The sequence below is a fragment of the Tursiops truncatus genome, chromosome 19 (assembly GCF_011762595.2).
Source record: "Tursiops truncatus isolate mTurTru1 chromosome 19, mTurTru1.mat.Y, whole genome shotgun sequence".
Classification (NCBI taxonomy): domain Eukaryota; kingdom Metazoa; phylum Chordata; class Mammalia; order Artiodactyla; family Delphinidae; genus Tursiops; species Tursiops truncatus.
Genome location: NC_047052.1, coordinates 44866579 through 44892416, shown reverse-complemented (window position 1 = coordinate 44892416; position 25838 = coordinate 44866579). Strand labels below are relative to the sequence as shown.

Genomic DNA, 25838 nt, shown 5'->3' with positions numbered 1-25838 from the left:
GCCATTTAAGATGGCCCTGTCGCTTCACAGAAGATGGCTTATGTCATCACTTCCTGGCTGCCCGGTTTCTCAGCGGGCTTTGGGGCATTGAGATTGTGAGGGGGGCTGTGGAAATGTGCTCTAAAAGCACTGCACCAACAGTAGGCACGGGGGTGGGCGTGGGACAGAGAGGATGTGGGTAAACCATGTAGCCTGGCACAGTGCCTGGCACGGTCACTGCTCAAGAAACGCAAGCTGCCGTCAGGATTTTTGGAGGAAGACCTCTCATGTTTAAGAACCCAGGCCCTTCACTCTCTCTGGGCCCTGGGCAAGTCCCTTTTACCTCTCTGGGCCTCAGCTTCCTCATCTGTGAATCGGGGGTGATAACAGTATCTCCCTCACTGGGCTTTTGGGAAGAAGAAATGCAAGGTTGTGCAAGGCTGCAAGCAGTCAGACAGTCAGGCCCCCATGAATGGCCACTTTTGCTATTACTACAGGGTAGCACGCATGCGAGTATTCAGTCCGCGGTCACTGAGTGCCTACTGCACACCAGACGCTGGCCTAGGTGCTGAGGACACAGCGGCAAACAACAAATACATAAAAATACACGTCAGGTGGTGGTAGGCGCTATCGAGAAAATTAAAGTGGGGAAAGTGGGTGGAATAAGCTCAGGGCCGAGGTGGGGAGGGGAGTTTGCAATTTTGGATAATGAGGCCTCACTGACAGGTGACATCTGACTAAAGGCATATAGAAGGGGAGGGAGCCATGTGGGGATGAGGGAGAGTGTTCCAGCAGGAGGGCACAGTCAGTGCAAAGGCCCTGAGGCTGGATGCCTGATGAGCACACTCGGGAAACAGCAGAGGTCTGTGTGCCTGGAGCAGAGAGAGCAAGGGGAGACAAGACCAGAGAGGCTGACAGAGAGGCCATGCAGGGCCTCAGGGGCCACCGTAAGGAACTGGGCTTTTACCCAGAGTGAGCTGAGGGGTTTGAGCAGAGCAGTGACATGATCGGATCCCTCTGACGACCTTAGCGAGAAGAGACCACAGGGAAGCAAGTGTTGATGCAGAGACCAGCGAGGAGGCTACCGGATAGGCCAGGAGGGGCTATGGAAGGGGGAGAAGTAGTGGAGCCTGCCTACTGGAGATGGAGCTGACAGATTGGATGTGGGTGTGAGAGAAAGAGGAGTGAGGCTGAGCTGAGGCCTCTGATCCCACAAATAAGTGACGGGCTTGTCCTCTGCTGACACAGGAGAACCCTGGGAGGCGTGGGGACAGGAAACTAGGAGCTTGCTCTTAAATCAGATTTTTTTTTTTTTTTTTTTTTGCGGTACATGGGCCCCTCACTGCTGTGGCCTCTCCCGCTGTGGAGGACAGGCTCCGGATGCACGGGCTCAGCGGCCATGGCTCACGGGCCCAGCCGCTCCGCGGCATGTGGGATCTTCCCGGACCGGGGCACGAACCCGTGTCCCCTGCATCGGCAGGCGGACTCTCAGCCACTGCGCCACCTGGGAAGCCCGGAGCTTGCTCTTAGACATGTTAAGTTTCAAGGTCGAGTGGAGATGCCGGGCAAGCAGTTAGTTATCAGCCTCAAGTCTGGGCACAAACAGGTTTTGGAGTCAGAAAAATCTGGATCAGATCCCAGTCTGCCACCTACTGTATGACCTTCTGTGAGTATCTATACCTCTCTGAACCTTGCATTTCTCATCTGTCAAGTGGGGATAAAAACAGTGCCTACATTCCACGGGGTGGGTGAAGAACTGTGAGGTCATGCACGTAAATGGCTCATTAGCACAGAGTCAGGGTTCAGTCATCTCATTCAACTAACCAACTAATCAGCATTTACTGACCACCTGCTATGTGCCAGCTCTGATCTGTGCACATGAGATAAGCAAGTGAGCAAAACAGTCAGAGGCCCTCGTTCACGGACCTCCCACCCTAATGGGAAATCCACACACAAGCTACTGTGGTAGTCTAAGGCGGGGCATGAATTTTGGAGTCAGGGAAGCTGAGAGCAGGGCTTTACCGATCCAACTGAACTCAAAGAGCAAGTGCAAAGGCCTAGAAGGGTGAGGACAGCCAGCTGTCACAGTGGCCTCTGGAGGTCACGGCCTCCCAAGTCAGGCCAGCTTGCCTGGGCCACATAATTCATTCAATCCTTAAAACTTTTACATGATGTAGGATGATTACTGTTCCCATTTTTCAGATGGGGAAACTGAGTCACCCAGCGGTTAAGTAACAGGGTGAGGTTACACAGCTGGTAAGTGGCAGTGCCGGGAGTTGAAGCCAGGCCTTCTGATTCAAGAACCTGTGTTAACTCCCGTGATACACTGCCTTCTCTATTCCACGCATGACATGCCATTCTGCTAAACCCACTGAGAGCCAATCACCGACCACAGCGTTCCTTCACACGGGGCTCAGATGTGGCCTTAGTACTTCTTAGCCCAATGCGTCAAACAGCCATTACCAACTAAGTTGTCATGTGACTTGAAACCAATCTGCTACCCTTGGTTTGGCAACAGTCTGAGCCTGAGCTACCGAGAGCTTAGGGTTAAGATTTTTATCCAGACTGTGAGTCTTTGTTTTTTAACAGGAGATGTTAAACCACTCACGTTTATTGTGATTACTGATGTGGAATTATTCCTGCCATATAATTTTCTGTTTGTTTTGTTTCTTTTATTATGCTTTTGTATACTCCCCACCGCAACATCCTGCTTCTGTCCTATATTTTAATGGTCTGGAAACCTTTTATTCTGTTTTAATTCTTCTGGAAAGTATCCTTACATTTTGAACATGAGTTTAAACTTATCTTTCCTATCAACATCTTGAGTGAGTAAATATGCCTTTTGTCCTCCCAAGGTGATGGCACGGAGAGCCTCGGACACCTTCCCCACAAAGAACCCAGGCTGTGGGACCCACTAGACCCCTGGTGTGTAAGTGACAATTCTGATTTTCTTGGGGCCGATGAGTGTCCTGGCCTAACTGCCTGGGCTCAGGGAGGCATTTTAGTGGTTCCTAAGGCCTCTGCCAGGCCACAGAACTGCAGCACCCTTGAGAAGCTCTCTCCCTTACCTTCAGCCTCTGGACAATTTCCCTTATGTCCTCCACAGAACCCTCAGAGGCCTTTAGGAAGATGTGGTCCCCTCGCCCGTAGAAGATTTTGAGCGTCGAGGAGTCTGGGGTCCAGCCGATGACATCCCCGCAGTAGCAGTTGAACACCACCTCCTTGGTGCGTAGATCCAGGAGCACCACAAACTCGTTGGAAATTCCCAAAATGCAGTCGATTTCTACCCCCTGGGCGAAGTCCTCAGCCGCCACCCTCCAGGCGATGGCCCCAGCGCTGTGCTGCTCAGCGCCTGCCCGGGCTTTTGTCTTCTCCTTCTTCTTGGAGGTCAGGGAGATGAGGTTGAACTTGCCGGTGGAGTCGATGGGTGTGTTGGAGACACAGTTTTCAGCCAGGTCCTTGAGGTACTCCTGGCGGGTCCTGGTGGCCATGGTGTGGAACTTGTCGGACTTGTGCGCGGCATTCTCAGCATTAATCACCTTGGCCAGCAAGAAGTCTCTGAAGACATCAGATTTGCGGAATGTGGTTCCACTGGGGATGGGGGGTCCGAAAGGAGGAGCGTCTTTGGATCGGGTCACAGCCATACTGAGGAGGGAGAAATTATTTACATGGTAGAAAGATAGGCACTTGAGAGTTCCTTTAGAAAGACAATACATGACCAGAAGGAGGAGTTTCCTTTCTAAGAACGGAAGTCTACGTCTAACTAGTAAGTTGCCAGCCGACTAGACTGGAAACTGGAGAAAGTCTTAGGGCGCATGCATGCATTTTTACTTCCTATACCACAGATGTTAGAACATCCACTGATATTCAAAGGATAATTTTCCTAGCATTGTTCAACTTCAGTTAATCTTGTTTTACATACATACAGGCTTGCGGTAAATTATAGTTTGGCAAAAATTCACCCCTTCCTCTCTACCTTTGTGGGCAGGTACATCCCCACCCCATTAAGCCTGAGCCTGGTCATGTGACTTGATTTGGCCAATGGCTTTCGAGCAAAGGCACAAATGTGTGTGCGGGCCAGGCCCACCTCCTATGCACCTGCCCTCACCATGACGTGAACATGCCCCGGGGCCTACTGGTCCAGGAGGATGAGGACACCTGGAGCAAACCTGCAGCCAGGGCCAGCCAGACCTCAGCTGACCTGCAGATGTGTGAGCCAAGAAGAAATGATGATGTTTGTGAGCCACTGAGCTTTGGGGTGGTTTGTTAAGCAGCAGCATTGTAGGAACACCTGAATGACGTGGAACGTTCTGTGATTTACTTCTTTCAGACACTTGTGTCAGACTAACACACTTTATAAATCATCTCTACAAAGGTTGTTCTGAAAATTCATTGTATGGGGAAGTTAGGATGGGGCTCTTCCTACTTCAGTTTTGACTGAGATGCTATTATGATCGAAATCAGATAGCAACTGAGTGAGAAAGTAAAAAGGAAATGATCTAAAACCTGTTCCCCCAAATAACCTTCTCACCCACTACGCAAATTAGAGAGGGAGGATCTCCTTGGGAGGAAAATCTTTGGAGAAAGTGGCCCCATGAATAGGGGCTGTCCCTAGGTGACCCTTATATTTGGGAGGAGACTTGGGTCTGCTCCTGCCTGGGAGATCTAGAAGGTGGGCAGGGAGCCCCCGCAGAGCCCAGAGAGCACGCAGCCCGCTGTGACCAGAGCCCCAGTGACATTTCCCTGTCTCCCGTTTTCTCCTTGTGCTCCAACCCTGGACAGGTCAGAAACTGGCAGCGAGCAGGTCTGGGGGAGGGGAAGTGCAAGGCAGGGAAACAGAGGACAGGGAAGCAGGCTCCCCATCCACCGAGGTTCCCAGGCAGAGGCAATCCTGAGCTGGGAGGCAGGAGATGTGCTGATAAGTCAAGTTTAGACCTGATGAACCTCGTCTGTGACATTCGAGACCCAGTGGCTGGCTACAAGTTAGACGATTTCTAGTATTAGGCAGAAAGGCTATAGCACCTGCCAGAGTGAACACCCAGGGTGCAGGGGAAGACAGCTCTCAAGGAAAGACATTTAAAGGGGCTCCAGAGACACCATGAGTTGTGCTGTTTACATAATGACGATTAACAAACAGTATGAGGTGCTGAAAATGAGGTTTTCCTTAGAGAGTACTGCCTTCACCTTCTATAGAAATGTCAGCTTGTGAGTACGGTGTTGGGAGAGATTTCACACCATAAGACAATTTTTAAAATAATGAGATTCTTGATTAAAACCTGTATTGTGAAACCCAATCACAATGAAAGGCTTGTTCAGGTTTCGATTCCCAAGCCCCCACCCAACTTGACAAGAGGACAGGGTGACATTCATGCATTTGTTTGACCAGCGCTTCTGGGACGCGCCCCCTCTTGGGCCCTGGGGATTTAGTGTTCTGGGAAGGCCGCTGTGAGGAAGAGAAACTACACTGGCATCTGCAGCTGAGTAGGAGACAGAGGAAGAGCTAAGGGAAGGGCCGTGCAGGCAGTGGGCATGGGAGGAACAAGGCCCGACAGGAAAGAGCACGTGCAGGGCGAGGTGAGGCCGGGGTGCCCGGAGCCCAGGCAGTGAAGGGTGGAAGGCTGGTGAGGTCACCAGGGACCAGGCCAGGCAGGGCCTTGATGGCGAGTTAGCGCTTTTCATCCCGAAACAAGCAACCATTTTACCATCTGGGCTGGCTATTCACCGCCTGTGCCCCCAGACGCAGTCTCTACCATTTTCTGCCCTGGAAGGTGGGTTTCTACAGGCTGTGCGACCTTCACTGGGTTCCCCTGGCCAGGCTACGGGAAGGGGAGAGGAGAGAAGGTGGAGTATTTATTTCTCTTCACTGCCTCCCTGCTGGGCTCGGACGGCGGCAGTGGCTGTAGTCCTGGGCCCTTTACTCAACAGCCACAGCTTCTGCTGTGCAGCCCCTCTCCCAAAGCCATAGTTCTCCCTAGTTTCCAGAAACTTCTCCCATCCCCTTCTGACCTCATCCCTGGGGGTGGGGTAATGGCTCCCTGCTGTTGCTGGTCCCTGGATGTCTCATTCTCCTGTATTGGTTCCCTTAACATACCCACACCTATTAGTCTGTTCATTAATCCCTCAGTTAAAACCCAGAGTGGGGGGCACCTGCTTCTTGCGGGTCCCTGATGAATGCAGGTGCCAGGCTGACCATCTGTAAGGATCACCGTGGCTGCCCCATGAAGAAAGGGATGGGCGGGACCAGAGAATGTGCAGGAGACCATGGAAGGAGCTAGTGCAGACCCAGGTGGGTCAGGCCAGGCCCCTTGCTCTCCACCTCCACGGTTCACTGGGCAGTGAAACCTTCTCTACATCCCGGGAATGTGTGTGGGCGGGTGCCACCCACCTGGGCTCAGCTGATGCCCCAGAGCCAGCACAGGTGTTCAATACCGATTAAAGTAATGATTTAAACTTGAGCAGACAGACCAAGAAGAAACAGATTCCTACCAATGGGTAGGTTTGACAGAAAAAGGCATTTCCCGGTGGAGAGGTTCTTCAAAGGCCACACAAACCAGGCAGCTTTTCCTCTGTGGGAAACCCTGTGGGCGTGGCCTTGCCTCCAGGCAGGGGGATGGATAAGACAACCTCGCCAGTCTCTCTACTCTAATTAAAGCCCTGTTCAGACTGTGCTTTACAGATGTGAATGGCTCTGCAACTTTTTCATTCAGGACGTGGCTACTTATAGTGACAGATTTGGGCTCTTCCCATAGTCCTGATTCATGATTTTAAGAATTATGAAACTGCAAGCTGCCGAAGGTTTCTGGACAATCAGAACAGCTGGTCCCTCACTTCCCCAGCAGGAGGGATGGGATTTCCCCAGCCCACAGGCTGCAGGGATGCCGGTGCGCTATGCAGAAAGTACGCACTTGAAGCGAGCGGGAAAGGGCGGCACCTCCTTATGCAGCCAGGAGATGGTGCGACCACCAGGTCACCTGGTCGCTGTAGCTCAGTATTTCTAGAACACTCATAATTATTTATTCAACAACTATCTTCTCAGGGCCTACAATGTTTGGGCCAGGCATGTGTCTAGTTGGCAAAGGCGTCTTTGCGGTCCTCTACATGGCAAGCGCCGGGCCAGCATAGATGTATGAAGGTGAGTATGACGTGGGGTTACCCTCGAGGGAGGCGAGAGTCACATCAACAGTTTGTTCCTACAGGGTGATGAATGCTGAGACAGAAACGTGTTTGGAGACACCGGGGGGTGGGAGTGGGGACAGGGGAAGGTCAGTCCAGAGAGCAGCTGCGTGTGGGGAAGGAGAGGAGGGGAAGGAAGGGGTTGCAGGAGAGGCAGCTTTGGTTGTATCTCTAACATTTTCTTTCTTCAGAAATAAAGGGAGAGCTGAAGCAAATGTGGCAAAGTGTTAACATCTGTTAGATTGGGTGCTAGGCACATGGGTGTCTGTTATATTATCCTCTGTACTTTTCAGAACGTTTAAAACATTGCATAATAAAAATATTTCAAATTAAACTGCAAAAAAAACAAGAAAGCTTCGAGCATCAGAAAAAAAGAGATCGTTCTGGAAACCACGTGAAGGCCGGCCTGGAAAGGCAGGAGGTCAGCCGCAGGCTCCTGTGATAAACCAGGTGGAAGAGGGGAGCTCACAGTTAGGAGAGAGGGGAGAAAGGCCCACCCAGCAGCCCCCTGCTTCTGATGTGCTACAGGAGAGCTGTGTCCTTCTGTGTCTGTGTGTATGTGTGTGTGAGCTCGAGAACAACTCCATCTTTGCTCACCAGGGCTACCTTTGAGCTGCTGAGGAACATCGACAGCATCTCAGTAACCTCAGGCCCACATGGAGCCTGGAGGTGCAGGGCCTCGTAGCTGCTGCTCCGTCCCGGGAACAAATGGGTGGGGGTGAGGGAGGGGGGCTGCAGGCCTGGGCCTGGGCCATGTGAAGGCCCTGTCATGCGGTGTACTGGCTCCCAGTGGCCACTGGGCAACACATCTAGCCTGGTGGTCAAACAGCACGTCCTGCATATTGGAATCCACCTCCCTTCTCTCACACATTTGGCCAAGAAGAAACTGGTAGATTCTGGCAATTCCACTGAGACCACCCAGTGTACCTACGCACATACCCTTTGGCCCAGTAACTCCATGCTCGGGACTTTATCTATCCCAGCTGTGTACTTGGACGCGTGTGCGATGACAGTCTAAACTAGGTTATGGAGACTTCCCTGGCAGTCCAGTGGTTAGGACTCAGTGCTTTCACTGCTGAGGGCCCGGGTTCAATCCCTGGTCAGGGAACTAAGATCCCACAAGCACCACAGCATGGCCAAAACACAAAAACAAAAAACAAAAACCCCCCACAAAACTAGGTTATGCACTGCAGCAGGGAGTGTAACAGCAGGCAACAGGAAACAACCCAAACGCCCACTGATAAGGGATGGGGGGAGGTTCTCAGGCATCCACATGATGGACTAATATGCAGTCATAAAGAAGGAAGAGGCACTTTAAGGACTGGTGTGCCAAGTTCTCAAAGGCTGTTGAGTGAAGAAATACAGGATGCAGAACAGTGTGTGGGATATGGTACCATGTGTGTTAAAAGGTGGAAAAGGAATACTTGTAAGCATTTGCCTGTATGGCCCGAAGGTATCAGGATACGTGAGAAATAGCTAATAGTAGTTGCCTCTGTGACAGGCAACAGGGTGGTTGGGGGTCAGAGGTGAGAGGCCAGAGAGCTTTCCACTTGCCCTTTGGGGGCCAGCCACGCCCCCAGGTGAGAACTGGTGCTTTGGAAGGACGCTGAATGGGTCTGAGGCTTGTGTCACTTCTTGATCTGCGAACTAAGAGAAGCCTCAGCTCTGCCTCCCGAGGGGGGCCCCTGCCTGCCCTGTCTCCATCCTTCCATATTCCGATTTTCCTGTGCCTCTCAGCCCATGCGCCCTGTGCCCAGGCACAGCTGGTGGTCTTACTCTAGGATGGGCACGTGACCCCAAGCAGGTCAATGAGCCTCAATCCTGGGGCTTCTTTTCCTGGGAAAGGAAAGCTGTCTTTTTGCTGGATTTGCAGCTGGGAAGATGTTAAGCTTGGAGCTGCCAGCAAACGAAGTGACAGACAGGGAAGTGGAGCACATCCGGCTAGGCCCGAACGTGTCATTTATGAGAACCAACGTACATAACTGCCTTTTTGAGGTGGGTTTTCTGTCACTTGCAAGCAAAAGATTCCAGGCAAATACAAATCCCTGATGGTTTGCTTATCGAAACTGGGGTGACATGCCCCTTTCTGGTTAAGAATCACTCTCTCAGAAGGTGTGGGAAGGTGTGAACAGAGCTCCCCTACTGAAGCACAAACAAGAAACGCAGGAGGCAGCCCACCTGGGCCAGCTGTCCCCCCACTCTCTCTCTGCCGCAAGCTGTCCCCACTCTCTCTCTCTGCCGCACGCTGCCTGGATGCTGGAAACCAGCTTTTGTGGTCTCCGGTGCATGCAGGGGTAGGGTGCAGGCGCGTACCTGTAGCAGACGCTATCGGTGCAGGGCTTGTGGACTCGGACAATGATGAAGACGTGCTGAAAGTGGGAGCGGATGTTCTTGGGGGTAAAAGGCAGCGCCCCGGGCTCCTGGAAGATGATCGTCACGATGTCGTTTCCTATGTGCCTCTTCCTTAGTAGCTGGTAAACGGCGGGGAGAGGAAAACGTCACGGTCGGCTCAAGGCTCACGATCTGCCCTGTCACCTCCCTGCCGTCTCCTTCGGTGCTCCCCCTCGCTCACTCTGCTCCAGCCGCACTGGCCTCCTGCTGCCCTTCAAACACTCCAGAGACATTTCCTCCTCAAGGCCCCTGCCCTGACTCTTCCCGCTGCCTGGAACGTTCTTCCCCCAGATCCCCACATGGCTCGCTCCCGCCCTCCCTCCTTTCAGGTCTTGGCTGAAATGTCACCCTCCCACAAGGCCTTCGCTGACTGTCTTATCCATGATGTCACCCCCTCTGCTTTTCTGCCTTTATTACTTAACACTTAGCGTACAGCGGCTTTTCTGCCTTTATTACTTAACACTTAGCGTACAGCGGCTTCCCCTCTTCCTTTTGTTTCTTGTCTGTCTTTTCCCACCACCATGTCAGCTCCGTGAGAACAAGGGTTTTGTCTGCTTTGTTTGCTGCCCCCTGCTGTATCCTCAGTGCCTAGAGCAGAGCCTGGCACACAGCAGCTGCTCAAGAAACATCTCTTGGAGAAGAGCATGGGCTGGCGGCTTTCGACTTGCTCAAGGCCATGCTCACAGACGATGGCAGAGTCAGACCCGAGACCACTGGCAGGGCCCATCCCTGCTGCCGCCCCTTCTCGGACACCTGAGTTGAGAAGGCTGGGGCAGCAGCTTCAGACCAGCCCACAGGAACCCTGTCCTTTCTCCCCTGCCTGTCACGGTCTCTGATAAAAACTCTGTCATCTTTGTAGGCGATGATGTACTCACGACATTTTACTTGTTTGCTGAAATTACATTGTTCTTATTTGTACAAGTTTAGTCTTCATGTAACTGTTAGGAATCCCCATTGGCCACGTGAGGTCCGCAGATGGGAGACACGTGTAGCTCTACATGAGGTGGCCCGTGGTGTGAAATCCAGTCACACAGAGTGGCACAACTCACACTGTGGAACTCTTAGCTCTTTATGTGTGTTTTACACTGGATGAAATTAAATTGCTAGATAAAGTACCCATTTACTGTGGCCGGCCCTGTACTAGGCATTTTACATCCACATCTGAAAGCTGCAACCTCGTTTCATCTTTTTTTTTTAAATTTTTATTTATTTATTTATTTGGGGGCTGCACTGGGTCTTCTTTGCTGCATGCGGGCTCTAGGGTGTGCGGGCTCAGTAGTTGTGGCTCGCCGGCTCTAGAGCGCAGGCTAAATTGTTGCAGTGCACGGGCTTAGCTGCTCCACGGCATGTGGGATCCTCCCGGACCAGGGATAGCACCCGTGTCCCCTGCATTGGCAGGCGGATTCTTAACAACCGCGCCACCAGGGAAGTCCTCGTTTCATCTTTACAACAAGGCTGTGAGTCATTAACTCATCCTACCTCCTTTTACCGATGAGAAAAGTTAGGTTCCCGGGGGTTAAACGTCTTGCCCTAAGTCACACAGTCATGGAGGGAAACAGCCAGGATTTGAACCTGCTTCTGCTGGACTCCACAACCCAAGCTTTGCCCACCATGCCTCCCAGACGTCCAGGAGTAGGTTTCTGTCTGCTTCCTGTGCGCCTCCCATGTCAGGCCCTGACTCAAGCCCCAGTTTCATGCATGAGTACAGGGTCCTTTCCCAATGACCCTGCGACATGGGTGCTACCATTCCGCCCATTTTACAGAGGAGGGATCTGAGGCTCAGGGAGGTGAGATTACACAGCTAGGAAGTGGCAGAGAAAGAACTCCAACCCAGGCTTAATGACAGCAATGCTCTTACAGCTGCTATTAGGTGACCCTTCTGAAATCACCGATATTTGACCATTTTCGGCCAGTAAAATCTACAACATCACCTGTACCAATGGAAAAAAATATATACACTAAACCATAAGTCTGTGGGGTTTCTGTTCATTAGAAACTGCTTCCAGACTGAGCATGCATGGCGTGTCCAGGTGAGGAGGCTCCTGGTGGTGGGCGTCAGCTGTTGCACCCACCTAGCACCTCCTCCTCTTCCTTCTGGCAGTTGTGTCCATCCCCTTTGGGAAAGCACCTCCCTGATCTCTGTCAATGTTTCAAGCTGAGCTGACCTCACTCGCCCTCTCTAGGGGTGGGCATGTCCTTCAGGCTTGGCCAGTCAGCCCATTCCATCCCTGCCCTGGGCCTGGCAAGTGAGTGATCCAATGAGATTCATTCCTGAAACGTTTCTGGGACTTCTGCAAGGCACAGCTCTCTTTCTCCCGTGGTAGCAAAGCTGGTGGGATGTAAGGCGAGGGCTGCTGGGGGGCGACTCTGCACTACTTGGGAAGGTCTGTGAATAAGGCCACTACGAAGAAAACCAGAGGCGAGAAATGCAAAGAATTCCTAACATTGTTTGAGCTCCTGGATCCGGCCATACCTAAAGCCAGCCCTCTCCCAGTACTTGAGAATTACCTAACCCAGTAAATCCCATTTTTTGCTTTTGCCAGTTTGATTTGTGCTTCTATCACTTGCAGTCGAAATAATGTTGACTGATTCACTTTTTTTTTTCCATAGGATCCCTGATGACTCAAGAGACTCTTGAGGGGAGTTGGGGTAGAAGGATGGCCAAGGAAACAGAAGAAAACTGACAGTGAATGACACCTGACCTAGTCTCCAACCCCCAGGTGATGAGACTGTGATGCAGAGGGTCTCCAGGGCCAAAGGCCTCCACGTGCTGCAAAGGATGGTGCCAGGGGAGCCAGTGCCAGGCAGGCAGCCAGCTAACAGCTGTGGGGAGGGAGAGCGCCATGGCTTCAGCTGTGTACCCACTGGAAGTCACCTGGGGCCCCCACCCTGGGCCCCACTGACCTGCTGCCTGTTGTTGGGGGTATAAGGGAGCAGGGTGGAGACATGGAACATGATCTCATAGTCCTGGTAAGTCGTGTAGAGGGAGTGGGTTCCCGTGGAGTCAGCTGAAACAGAAACACCAGTTAGCACCACGCCTCCAAAACCCCTGGGCTCCTGCCATATCCCACATGCCATCTGTGTTAGTTTTTTTTTTTTTTTTTGCGGTACGCGGGCCTCTCACTGTTGCGGCCTCTCCCGTTGCAGAGCAGAGGCTCCAGACACGCAGGCTCAGCGGCCATGGCTCACGGGCCCAGCCACTCCGCGGCATGTGGGATCTTCCTGGACCGGGGCACGAACCCGTGTCCCCTGCATCGGCAGGCGGACTCTCAACCACTGCACCACCAGGGAAGCCCTGTGTTAGTTTTCAACTTGATGTTTTCACTTAACTCCACCCTTTAAAATCCAGTAAATTTAGATAAAAAGGAAGCCATACATTAAGCACCCACCAGACTGGTAAACATTTAAGAGTCTGACAGTGCCAAGGGTTGGTGGGGATGTGGGGCAACTGGAACCTTCTGTGTGGCTGGTCAGGTGGTACAACCACTTCGGAAAACTCTTTAGTAAGATCGACTGAACCTGCAGATAGGCTTAATTGATGACCCAGCACTTCATCTCCTAGGATCACAGCCTAGAGAAATTGTACACAGATGCCCCGGAATACGGGTACAAGTATCCTCCAAATGTTAGTCCAAGGAATAGATAAACAGTTCATAATGTGGAAAAGTACACGGCCGTGAAAAGAAATGAGTCACAGCCATCACATGGGCAAATCCCACGAATACAATGGCCAGACACAAAGGAGCACAAACCGTATGATTCCATTCACATTATGTTGTCAAACAGGCAAAACGAATTATATTATTTAGAGATGCGTATGAAGATGGCAAAACTATGACGAAAAGAAGGAAACGATAATCGTACGAGTCAGAATACTGTTCATCTCTAATGGGAGGGAGTTATGACCAGGGAGAAACACCTGATTAGGGGCTCTATGGGGGAAACTGAGGCACAGGGAGGGAGTGACTTGCCCAAGGTCACGCACACTTCAGTCAGTGGTGGCGTCTGGACTGGAACTCAGGCTATCTGACTCCAGAGTGTTTCCTTAACAGTATTCAATGCTGCTTCTTATGAGTTTCAAAATTCTCATAGGAAACAGACCAAAATCCCTAATCTTTAGCCCTAAAGGTCCTGCACGGTAAGGCCCCCGCCTGCCTCCCTCACTTCCTCCTTCACATTAATTCCCTGAACAACAGCCTTTAGACCTCAGGGTCCAGGGTTTTCGCACGTGCTGTTCTTTCTCCCTGGAACGCACTTCCTGCTCCCTCTTTGCCTATTTTATTCCAACTCATCCCTCTCGGGTCACATGCCATGTTCTTGAGGCCCAGCCCCCACATGAGGCTGGGTTCCCCATATTTGATCGTATCCTCTTGAACTGCTCCTTCCTGCCCAGGGAGGACAGCCAGGAGGTTGTTTTTGCTGGATGTGTGAGTGAACCCACAAACCACACTGCAAGTAACTCCAGGGTGTCACACTCACCCCTGGAAGCCTATTCCTTGGCCTTTTTGAGCACTGAGGTCCACCAGCTTTATTTAACTGTAGGTGCAGGGGAAACAGCAGTAAAACAGACCGAGGAATCCCTGTTCTTGTGGGCTTCCATCCTAGGGGAGAAGCTGTGACAGGTGAGGTCACTGAAGCCTTGGTTGGCCAGTGCCAGAGCCAGGTGACCTCCAGGTGGCTGTGAGGCCAGGGCAGCCCTGCCTGTTAGTTGGGGACACTGGCCAGGAGCACTGTCTTCCCCGGGGTCCTCGTGTACACTGGGCACCATGCGGGTGTCTGTGGCTATGACCCCTTAGGACGTCTCCCAGCGCACATGTGCACAGGATCTCAGAGGATGTGTCTAGGAGCACAAGGGCTGATACACAAAGCAAGTGAGTCTTCAGACTCTACCAGAACAGGAGGTACTGCTGTCCAGAGTGGCTGCACTGCCCGCACTCCCACCAATGGAGTCCTCGAGCTCCCGCTGCCCGGAGTCCTCACCTGGGTATCACCAGGCCTTTGGGCCTTAGCTCACGGGATGAGGGTACGGTTGGGACTCACCCTGCTCCCCCCAGCAAGGCCACCCGCCACTGCCACTTACTCTTGACGTCCAGCTGGGCGGCGTACTTGGTGAAGCCCTTCAGGCAGACCTTCTCTCCGATGAGGGAGAGGAACTCCTCAAAGGCCGGCCCGGCCTCCTCGTTGTTGTACATCTCCTCCTCCGAGCTCTGGCCAGCCTTGCAGTAGAGGATGCCCACTTTGTGTTTCCGGCAGAGCTGCGGAGGCGAGAGCGGCATCAGGGAGGCAGGCCAGGCAGAATGGAGCGGGGGCATGGAACAAAGCAGGCTCTCTCGGGCGCGGAGCCCAGGGAGCTGCCGGGGTCACACAGGAATTCAGTGCTACAGCCAGAGAAGAAAAAAGGCATGGGGGCACGTCCCAGTTGTCCCTCTCCCACCCTGCCATTCCAGGGAGGCACAACAAGGTGCTGGTGCCGCCATTCTCATGCTTTCTACATGAGGGCCGAGGGCGGCTGGCGACACCATTCTCTCAAGGGAAAGACCTTGGCCGGCTTCCCACAGTAGGTGGACCGGACCTGGCTAAGGTTCTGCAAAAGGAAATTCTGGAGGGCTCAGTCTAGTCGACATTGTTTTTTAGGGGGTGAGCCCTTGATAACCGTGTTTTTTCTTTTTTTAATTAATTAATTTTATTTATTTATTTTTGGTGCGTTGGGTCTTCGTTGCTGTGCGCGGGCTTTCTCTAGTTGCGGCGAGTGGGGGCTACTCTTTGTGGCGGTGCGTGGGCTTCTCACTGTGGTGGCTTCTCTCTTTGCATAGCACAGGCTCTAGGAGCACGGGCTTCAGTAGTTGTGGCTCGCGGGCTCAGTAGTTGTGGCTCAAGGGCTCTACAGTGCAGGCTCAGTAGTTGTGGCGCATGGGCTTAGTTGCTCCGCGGCATGTGGGATCCTCCCGGACCAGAGCTCGAACCCGTGTCCCCTGCGTTGGCAGGCAGATTCTTATCATTGTGCCACCAGGAAAGTCCTCCATGTTTTTTTTATGTATCCCTGATTCCTCTGTTCACTGGTGACTGGACCATCGACAGTCATGTGACCTAAGGGTGGGCCAGTCAGAGGCTCTACTGGGGCTGAGAGTCAGCTAACTGGGGCCTGCATGTGCCTATAATCCTAACAGTAATTCTGTGAGCTGTGGGAGGGCCAGAGAAGCAGAGGGAGGCAGTGTGCAGTGAGGGAGAGGGAGCACGCACACACACACGGGAACCTGGTGGCTGTTTTGTTCCTAGACTATTTCCCTCCTAAGACCCAGTCACGTTCCGGCTCTTGGCACCCCTAGAATTTGATAGGAGACCACTCCTTTTACTGGAACTAACCTGAGTGGGTTTCTGTTCTTTGGAGAAAAAAACAAGTGACCAAGACAGAAGGAGGTACCGGGAGTGGGGCTGCAGGCTGCTGCCCCAGTGTCCCCCCACCCCCCTCCCTGGGCCCCGGCTCACCCCTTGCTCGTCGAGCTTCAGCAGCTGCTCCGTCACCTTGGGAGTGTTGAGAGCCAGCCGCAGGCAGTGGATGTTGAGCTCGGGGATGACATACTCCAGGGCGTCCTTCAGGGGCAGGCCCCGCCCTGTCCCATGCTTCATAGCTGTGGGTGTGGCATCCTCCAGGATGGAGCCCCGCAGGGTGGTGAGCTGCTCGAGGAAGAGGAGGGAAGGTTAGGAGGCTCTCAGGACTCGGGAAGGGATGAGAGCACATGAGGGTGTCCTGTTCTCAAAGCAACACGTGGGATGGTTAGTAGCCTGGGCTCTGCCAGAAAGCACTAGGTCTGGACCAACTTGAACTTGCTGTCTCCTGGCTGTGTGTTCTCGACCAAGTGACTGCCCATCTGTGAGCCTCAGCTTCCAAGGACTGTTGGGAGAACTAAATGAGACGGTGGATGGAACATCCTTCATTTGTTCAACGAATGATGAAAGAAGAAAGACCCCTGTCTTCCTGGAGCCGACGTGCGGGTGAGGAGATGGATTATGTCAGGTAATAAGAGGTATAATGGATAAAACAAGCTCCACAATGTAGACACTCAAACAAACACTCTTACTGTCATTATCAGAAATAATATTATGTGTACACTTATTACCATAAGCTCTTATGTAAAACACCTGCCTGCCCTGGACACCGGTACCAGCTTGGATCTTGAATTGTGACACTGGTTTTCAACCTGGTTTCCTGATAAAATCACTACCAGTGGTTCTGATTCGGCTGGTCTGTGGTGGGGCCCAGACATGTATGTATACACGCACGTATGTATGTATACACACACTTACATATTTGTATACTTATACACACACACTCACTCACTCTCTCTCTCTCTCTCTCTCTCTTTTTTTTTTGTGGTATGCAGGCCTCTCACTGTTGTGGCCTCTCCCGTTGCAGAGCACAGGCTCCGGACGCGCAGGCTCAGCGGCCATGGCTCACGAGCCCAGCCGCCCAGCGGCATGTGGGATCTTCCGGGACCGGAGCACGAACCCGTGTCTCCTGCATCGGCAGGCGGACTCCCAAACACTGCGCCACCAGGGAAGCCCCTCTCTGTCTCTTTTAATACTACTCAGGTGATTCTGATGTGAAGCCAGGGTTGAAAACCTGAGTCAAGCCAATCATGACCATCTCATTCCTCTTACGCAGATGTTGCTTTCCAAGTTTTTCCTATAGTTGGCTACATGACTAGTTCCAGGCAATGAGATGGGATGGAATTCAGCTTGGGGAGGACGTCTAGGGCAGATTTTCTTCCCTGGTAAAAGGAAAGCCCCTTTCCACCTGCCCATTTTTTCTAAGGACAATGGTATAAGGATAAGATGTTTGGAGCTGTGGAAGCCATCTTGTGATCGTAAGTAAAGAGACAACAACAACAAAAATTACACAGAAGTCATCTCCTGCCACTGCCTACCCCCAGACTTCTTGCTAGATAATTAAAATAACCCCGTATTTGTTTTAGCTATTGTTAGTCATGTTTTCTGTTACTTTGCAGACAAAGCAATTTCTAACAGATTCATCTTAATAACGAGTCACAATTATGAAGGCATAGTTCACTGCACTGTATTCCAGGAATGATAGCAGCTATCTAGGTACAGGTCTGTTCAGGGGAGGTTTTACTATCTCCATTTTACAGATAAGAAAACTGAAGCTCTAAGAGGTTAGGTGTCTTAGCCAAGGTCACCACAGCTAAGTGGCTGAACCAGGATTCCAACCCAGGTCTGACGTCTCCAAAGCTCATGATTCTTCTCTTTGAAATATTTTTTTAACTGTGAAATATAATCCGTATACAGAAAAGTCTACAACACATATAAGTACAGCTCAAGGAATGATCACAGAGTGAATACCTAGGTATCACCACCCAGACCAAGAAACACACTACTAGACTCCGGAAACTCTTTCGTGCCCCTTCCCACCTCCCTAATGGCAACCCCATCCTGACTTTTCACACCAGAATTTATTTCTGCCTGCTTCTGAGCTTCATGTCGTTTGTATTCTTTTCTATCTGGCTTCTTTCTCTCAATGCTATGGATGTGAGATACGACCATGTTGCAGTAAGAGGCTGACGTTTTTACCCCAATGGATTTAATCCATCCTACTGCTGACGAGCACGGAAACTGCTTCCAGCGTTTGACAACTGTGAGCAGTGCTGTTAGGAACATTCACGGAAGCATCTCCTAGTGCACATGGACACATTTTCGTCTGGGTTTATACCTAGGAGAGAAATTGCTGAGTCACCAGGCATGTTAATCTTCAATTTTACTGAACTGCCAAATCGTTTTCCAAGTGGCTGTACCAATTTACACCCCGCCAGCCCCGTCTGAGAGCCCCTGCTGCTTCCCGTCCTCACTATCACTAGCGCAGGCTTCCATCTACGCTGTGCTGCTGGCCGCCAGGCTCCGCTGTGCTCTGGGTGAGGCACGGCAGCTCCAGCACCACAGCGAGAAGACTCCCTAGTCTGCAGCAGAGCAGGGAAAAAAAATCCTCCCCCACGGGGATTGCTGTCAGCACCCAAAATACACTTGGGGCTACGGTTTAAAGACTAGGGAGGATCAACGTTAACTGGAAAAACACGCTCACCCCAAAAAGTCAACAGATGCAAGAGGTGGCAAAAATGACGTGTCATGACACTGCCTCTAAGCATACAGCCTAACCCTGCCAAACAGGACCTGGGCAAGAGGCATGCGTGTTAGGAATGAATGATCTCATGGTTGGGAGTTCCCAGTTCTGGCTTTGGGAATTAATAAACAAACCTCTCTTAGGATAAGCCGGATAGTCTTGAAGTACATCACGAAAAACTGTGGTGTGGATGCTCTGCCCTGCCAATCTGGGTGGCCCTGGGATTGTGAATTTCAATGAACGCACCAACGGGATCAGCGCCTTTCTATCCTGCTGACACTGCCCCACAGTGCCCTCTGCTGGGGCCAAGAGACAGCGTGGACCAGAAATCCTCATTCTCTTCCAACACTCGAGACAGGTGGCCTACCGTCACATTTTTGGCTCTGAAGACTTGACCAAAAGCCACTACTTGAAAAGCTCCCAGCTTTTCCTTCTCTGCTGGCGATAATAAGTAGGGCGCTGGCAGGCTGCAACGTGTGGCCACCTCTGCTCTCCACCTGGTCCTGTCCACCATCATGTCCTACCTGGACTGTGACAGCAGCCTTTTCCCAGTCTCCCTGCACCTGCCCCACCACCACCCCACGCCGGTCCATTCTTCCCGCAGCAGCTTGAGTCAGATGGTGTCTCTCCTCTGTGCAGAACCTGCTGACAGCGTTCCGTCTCTCTCCCAATAAAATCTACACTCGCAGGACTTCCCTGGTGGTCCAGTGGCAAAGAATCCGCCTTACAATGCAGGGGACGTGGGTTCGATCCCTGGTCAGGGAACTAAGATCCCACATGCCACGGGGCAACTAAGCCCACATGCCACAACTACTGAGCTTGCATGCCTCAACCAGAGAGCCCGCCTGCCGCAAACTACAGAGCCCACGTGCTCTGGAGCCTGTGCGCCACAACTACAGAGCCCACGTGCCCTAGAACCCACATACAACTAGAGAAGAGAAAAGCCCGCACGTCGCAATGGAAGATCCTGCATGCCTCAACGAACATCCCGCGTGCTGCCACTAAAACCCGACACGGCCAAAAGAAAAATTAAAAAAAAAAAACCCTTGCCTTAAAACAAAACCAAACAAAACTACACTCGCTGCTCAGGCTGCGAGACCCTGTGTGCTCTGACCCTTGATGACATCTGGCATCATCTCACTGAGCTGTGAAAGGGATTCAGGGCCACATCAGCAACTAACCATCGGCACAGGTTGTTCTCCACCAGCTACTGACTCAGATGCATCCCTGCCTTCCCCTGTGCTGCGTCCACCCTCCAAGAGCTCTTCCTGGGAGGTCACTTGGGAGTCAGTCTGCCTTGGTTCAAATCCCGGCTCTCCCCCTTCTCTAGCTGTGTGACTCTGGGCAAGCTGCTGAATTTCTCTGTGCCTGTTCCCTTATCTATAAAATGGGGAGTAACAGTGCCTGTCGCAAAGGGTTATAAAGATTCAAGAAGATAGTCCATGTACAGTGCTTTTCTACCACTGTGTCTGGCATACAGTGAGCACTCAATACATGTGTTCGCCATTACCACATCACACACGTCGGATGTTTTTACACAAAGCCATATGTGTAGTTAAAAATTTAAAAAAAAGTTAACCTTAATAGGAAGCTACAGTTTGTTTCTCCCCCCACTTAACAGTATGCTTTGGAGATGACATCACACCATCATCGGTGCCTACTGAACACAAGTGAGGTCCCAAATGAGGTTCGCTACTACACTTGCTTTTTACACTTAATACAAGGTTCTTCCTTTTCTGCTTTGTATACATATACACTGTTTAAATTCTTAATGAGTGACAGTTACTTTTTCAATAAAGAAAGAAAAAAAAAATCTAAACCTCTAACCCTCACAAAACTAAGGCTTGTCAAAAACTCATATCTGGGGCCAAAGGGAACCCACCGAGCCTGCTGGGCCAAAGAGTCCTCGGCTAGTTGGCATTCCTTGTGTCCTGCCGGCAAGGGGCTCAGGACAGGGCAGCCCTGGCCTGGAGCTTGTCCTGTCCAGGCTCAGGGTGGGTGGGGCTGATGTTTCGGCGTGTGGTCCTGAAGCCCAGCTCCAGTCTGTTCCCGCCCCAGCGGGAGGCTCAGAGCTGCCAACACTCCCATCCCATCTGCTGGGAGATGTGAGCCCACTCGGTCTGCTTGGCGGCCGGGGGCGGCCATCTGGGGCAGGCCAGCCGGCTGGCTTGGAAAACAGCCTGGGCCCTTCGCTCTGGCCCCCATGCCTTGGTTAACCGGAGCCCGAGATGTGTGTGTCGACAGGAGAAGGGCAGAACTCTGACCATAAGCTGAACCTTCACTCCCCAGAAAGGCCCTCTGACCTTACGGGAAACAGTGACAACACGACAGCAGCGTCATCACAGTATCTGCCGCTCAGAGCACTCACCACCCTGCAGCCTTGTGCTATGCCACCTCGTGCGTGCCGGTCCAGGAGAACCTTCCCGCCTCTCCAGGACACAAGGAACAAACGGTACAAAGTCTATTTTACAGATGAAGAAACTGAGGCATCCAGGGGTAAAGCCATCTGCCTAAGCTCACAAGGCTAGTGAGTGGCAGAGCCCAACCGAACCCCAAGCTGTCTGTTCCCAGAGCCAGAATACAAACTCAACCCCACAGGGCGTGGGGAGTGGTTAAGAGCACGGGCTGGGGACACAGGCAGTCTGCGTTCATATCCTGGCTCTGCCACTGGGGGACCCTCACGAGTGACAGCCCTAGGCCTCAAGAGTCCTCATCTGTAGAATGTGGGGAATGGGACCCACATCGTGGGACTACTGAGAGAATCTGAAGGGTCAATGCATATAAAACACTCGGAAGAGTGCCTGGCAGGAATATGTGCTAAGTGTTAGCTGTTCTTATTACTACTGTCATTACTACTTTCGGGTTATGTGACTCTCTGCCTCCATGGCAGGAAGGGCCTTAGGAAGGGGCAAGGCGAACCTTGTTGGCCCCTGCCCCTACCTCCAGATGACAGGATGACGAGGTCCTCAGGCCTTAGTGCCCAATAGGCGGCTCTGCAAGGGGCTGGGGCCAGGACTGAGTACACGTGTGGCCTGCATGTGTGTGAGGGGCAGAGAAAGGCCTGCTTGTGGCCATGAACCTCACGGTGGGCCAAAAGTCAACAGGGCTGACTGAATGTGACAAGGGGACAGGAAACTGAGACCTCTCCCAACGGCTATCCTCACTGGGCTCTCCCCGAGTGCCAGGCCCAGCACTGCCTATTTTATATGGGCAACCTCACCAAGCCCACACTATGGTCCTGTGAGAGTGGGATTCCCATGGGGGAAACAGAGGCTCTGAGAGAAGAAGCCACGTGCCCAAGGTTTCACAGCTGCTGAGTGACTGTGCCAGGCCTGGTCCTGCCTCAGGACCTTTGCACTGGATGTTCCCTGTGTCTGGAACACTCTTCCAGATGTCCACATGGCTCCTCTCATCTTCTTCAGGTCTTTTACTCAAATGTTCCCTTCCGAGTAACACCTCCCTTGACAATCCTGTCTAAAAATCTTACCACCCCCGCACTTATCTCTCTTCCTTGCTTTACTTTCCACCTTGTCATCATGTACCACGTAGTATAATTTACAAGAGTATCTACGTATTGTCTGCCTCCCCAGCAAAAATGCAGTCCCATGAGCATCTCTGCTGCCTTATTTACACTGTTTCCTCAGTGCCCAGCACAGTGCTGGCCGGTGGTGGTGCTGAGTGAATCTCCGTGGAGTGGATGAACCCCAGGCCTGTGCCCCTGAGCTGCGAAGGCCCTGTGCCCAGCCTGGGGTGGATCAGAGGCTAGTGTGTGGGCGCTGGGCGTGGGAAGTGAACGGAAGCAGGAACGAGCCAGGAATGGCACCAAGCCAGTTTCCAACCTACTGAATAGGAACCACAGCAAAGGGAGTGAATATACATAATCGGTGTAGAAAATGCCCGGCACACAGTGTGGAATAAATCTACAACACAACAGCAGCTGTAATACTATTGATTAGTATATGATGGCCGTTGTCATCTCACCTGGCAGCTCCCCACGTGTCCTGCAACACTTGGATACAGTGTGAGCTGTCACCTCACATTCTGCCCTGGTGTTCATCTGGCCAGAAAGGTGAGGAGAGGGAAGGAGGAAGATGCTGGGGAGACTCCGGGGCCGGTGACCACCTGTGATCTGGGGCACAAAGGTTTTGGGGCTGCCTCCCCTACGCTGCCATCTGTGTCATCTCACTCCCCCTCAGCGGGAAGGTCTTCGCGAGGGGATGCGGCCACGGCCCTCGGTGCAGCATCTGCCGGCCTGGATGAGGTCCAGGATCGGCCGGCCCCACATCCAAACTCCCTGGCAGTGCCTGCCTGTTGGGCTCCCATGTCTGTGCAAAAGCCCAGGCCCAAGGGGGATGGGGTAATGCAGGGGTGAGGGAGATCCACTGGGGGGGCCTGCCCAGCTGATGATTGCTCCTTTTCTGAAAAGGTCTTCCTTTGAGGTCTTTTGGAAGTCTCTATCATTTCTACTGGCCTAGCTCCCCACCTTTTGCTGAGGAACCACCCCCCTACCACCACCTGTGGGTGGCTCTGACAGAACTGTCGATCACAGTGCCCAGCCCGGCCCCTGGACCCAGGGTGGAGCACATGTCCTAGATCTAGACAGAGTCCTCTATCATCCCTGACAACAGTGACTGGCCCACACTTGTGATCCAAGCAGAGCCGATCAGAGTCCTTCCCAGAGATTCAGCAGATAAGAACGCGGAGGAGAAAGTATAAAGATGGAAAAGATTTGAGCAGCCGGTCCCCATTTTCCCATGACATGGAGAGAGCTTATTGGTAGCAGGAGAGGATGACATTCACAATGCAAAAAGCAGCAGAGCCAGCTGAGCGGGAGAGATAAGGAGGCAGAGTTCTGGTGACATCATTTGAGTGCCTGGGTCCAGCTATGCCTGAAGCCATTCCTACCCCTGGATTTGCAGTTACATAAACCAATGAGTTCTATTTCTGGCTTAAACCAGATAGAAGTAGATTTCTGCCACTTACAACTTAAGAGTCCTAATCGAGCAGGGTGCCCCCAACGGGCCTTGTTCCCTAGCCACAGCTGACATTTACTCCAAGGGAAGACCTCTGACCAAGCCAGGACAATGGGATCCTCTATTCTGAAGGAAAGTAGGCAGGCTGGGCCTGTTTTGAGCTGATCAACATCAACGGCAGTGCCTGCTGCTGAGATTCCCCAATTCCTGCCCTGCCCGAGACCTGCTGCCTTAGTTCTCCTTTCCACTCTGCAGGGCATCTCACAATCCTGAAAGAATCCCCTATATCTCTCCCTTTCTTTTTTATACTCATCACAGTTAATCTTTTGCAAATGTCAGAATCTTGGGCTCTGCAGTCAGACACACTGGATTCCAATCCTGGCCACTTAGTCACCGATTTCAGACATGTTTCTGAGTCTCAGTCTTCCCTTCTGTAAAATGGGGAGACTGACAGGATTGTTCTCCTGAGGCTGTTGGAAGGATTACGAGTTGAAACAGGGGAAGCACTTACCCACAGAACCTGGCACAGAGTAAGGGCTCATAGATGTGAGTGGCTGTGATTTATGTAATAATAACAATAGCAATGGGACCTACCTCGCGGGTCCGGAAGATGATCCTGTACTGGTACTGAGGCCCGTGGTCCTTGTGGTCCTCCAGCTTCTCCCGCTTGATGCTCACGGCCACTGGTCCCAGCTTCTCGTCCACGCCAAAGTAATTGGCATGCTCTGAGAGGGAAGAGCAGGTGAGCTCAGAGTCAGCTCTCTGGGAAGGAGGGGTGACGTCCCACGGCAGGGCTGCTGAGAGGACAGCCGGGGAAGGCTCTTGTGCAACCCGTACAGAGCTCTTGCGCAGGCTCTTGGGATCCTGGTCACACAAACCTCATGGCTGGTCACGATCACACTCAATGGAGAGACCGTTAAGAGGTTAAAGCCCACCTTACTATACCCCACAGAAATCTCCTGAGTCTCAGCGCTCTCATCTGGGAAATGGGGGGCCCTCACGCTACCCATGATTCATAGAGCCGATGTGAGAGTGAAACGAGGCTACGAACCAAAAACGCTTAGTGCAGTGCGTGCCATGTTATAAAACTAGCTTCGCTGTGATTATCCCATATTTGCAAATGTTCAGCAGCTTAGCTGCCAATTAGCCCTCGTGAAGTGGTTAGATTCTAGTCTAGAGAGGCTTTTGCCCGGCTGAAATCCGGGCCCTGGACTCATTAGATGTGTGGCCCAAGTCGCTTGACGGCATTCTCATCTGTACAACGGTGTCAGGAAGGATGGAGCCCTCTCTCAGCCGGTTGTAAGGACTAAACAGGTCAATAAGCATGGAGCACTCAGCACAGGGCCGGGCACAGAGTAAGCACATGAGATGTGTTGGCTAGTACTACCCCCAGGGCATGATGTTTGTCACAGAAAAGGACCATGATTCCAGTCCCCAAGCGTCACCTTTATCTAACCATATTTCTATAGATGTAGGAAACTTAAACACTACTCTTTTTTTCCTTATGGTGACAGAGACTTTACCAAGTCATGGAGGAAGTCTCCTGTTCTCTCCCCAAAATGACAGCTGTCTCCCCTTTTTAAAAAAACATGCTGCTGTCTTATAATCCTTCCAGGCAAACAGTTCTAATTGATATATAACCCAAGTATCTCCTGCTTGTGGTAGATGCCTGCCAGCAGTCTGTCTTAAGTCCGTGAAGTCAGCAGCTCCGCACTGCCAGAGATTCCTTCCCACCCCAGCGCTCTCAATATTTAAATGTTGGTTCCTATTCTCATAAGATGCTCTTGGTGATTCAAAGGCTTATCTAAGGCTCAAATGTGTGTTAATTAATGGTCCCAATAAGAACAGCACCTGCAGTGGGTTAAACAATCTCCCCAGCTGGTCAGAGAACAGAGTAAGTGTGCTCCACAGATATCAGTTCATTCCTGAAACAGCTGCAGGATCTGTTTCGTTTTCCGCCAATGCATACCCAGCACCTTGCGGTCTTAGCATAGAATAGGCAATCGATAAACACTGACCAATGACTAACTTATTTATGAGTTTCCAGGACTACAAAGAAATCATTCTTTTAAAGAAAAGCTTCTTTTTAATGCTCCATGATAAGCACTCACTATCTGCCTGATGAAGAACTGTTTTGATGTACAATCTTATTTGATCCTAACCACAGTCCTTCCGTGTAGGTATTCCTACGT

The 25838-nt window shown here is 51.9% G+C and overlaps 1 protein-coding gene across 16 annotated transcripts in view; it reads right to left on the bottom strand.

The window, feature by feature from the left end:
* Positions 1–25838, bottom strand: part of SIPA1L3 (signal induced proliferation associated 1 like 3) — a 235772-nt gene that overhangs the window by 68042 nt on the left and 141892 nt on the right. For all 16 annotated transcript variants that reach the window (XR_004523304.2, XR_004523302.2, XR_004523305.2 and 13 more), the window contains 6 exons: positions 24241–24371; positions 16030–16218; positions 14624–14798; positions 12448–12551; positions 9466–9623; positions 3048–3624 (listed from right to left, as the gene is read on the bottom strand). Coding sequence is in view for 12 of the 16 variants with exons in the window: in XM_033844840.2 (XP_033700731.1) it covers positions 3048–3624; positions 9466–9623; positions 12448–12551; positions 14624–14798; positions 16030–16218; positions 24241–24371 (1334 nt within the window). In the remaining 4 variants the exon portion in view is untranslated. The remainder of the gene's footprint in view (positions 1–3047; positions 3625–9465; positions 9624–12447; positions 12552–14623; positions 14799–16029; positions 16219–24240; positions 24372–25838) is intronic.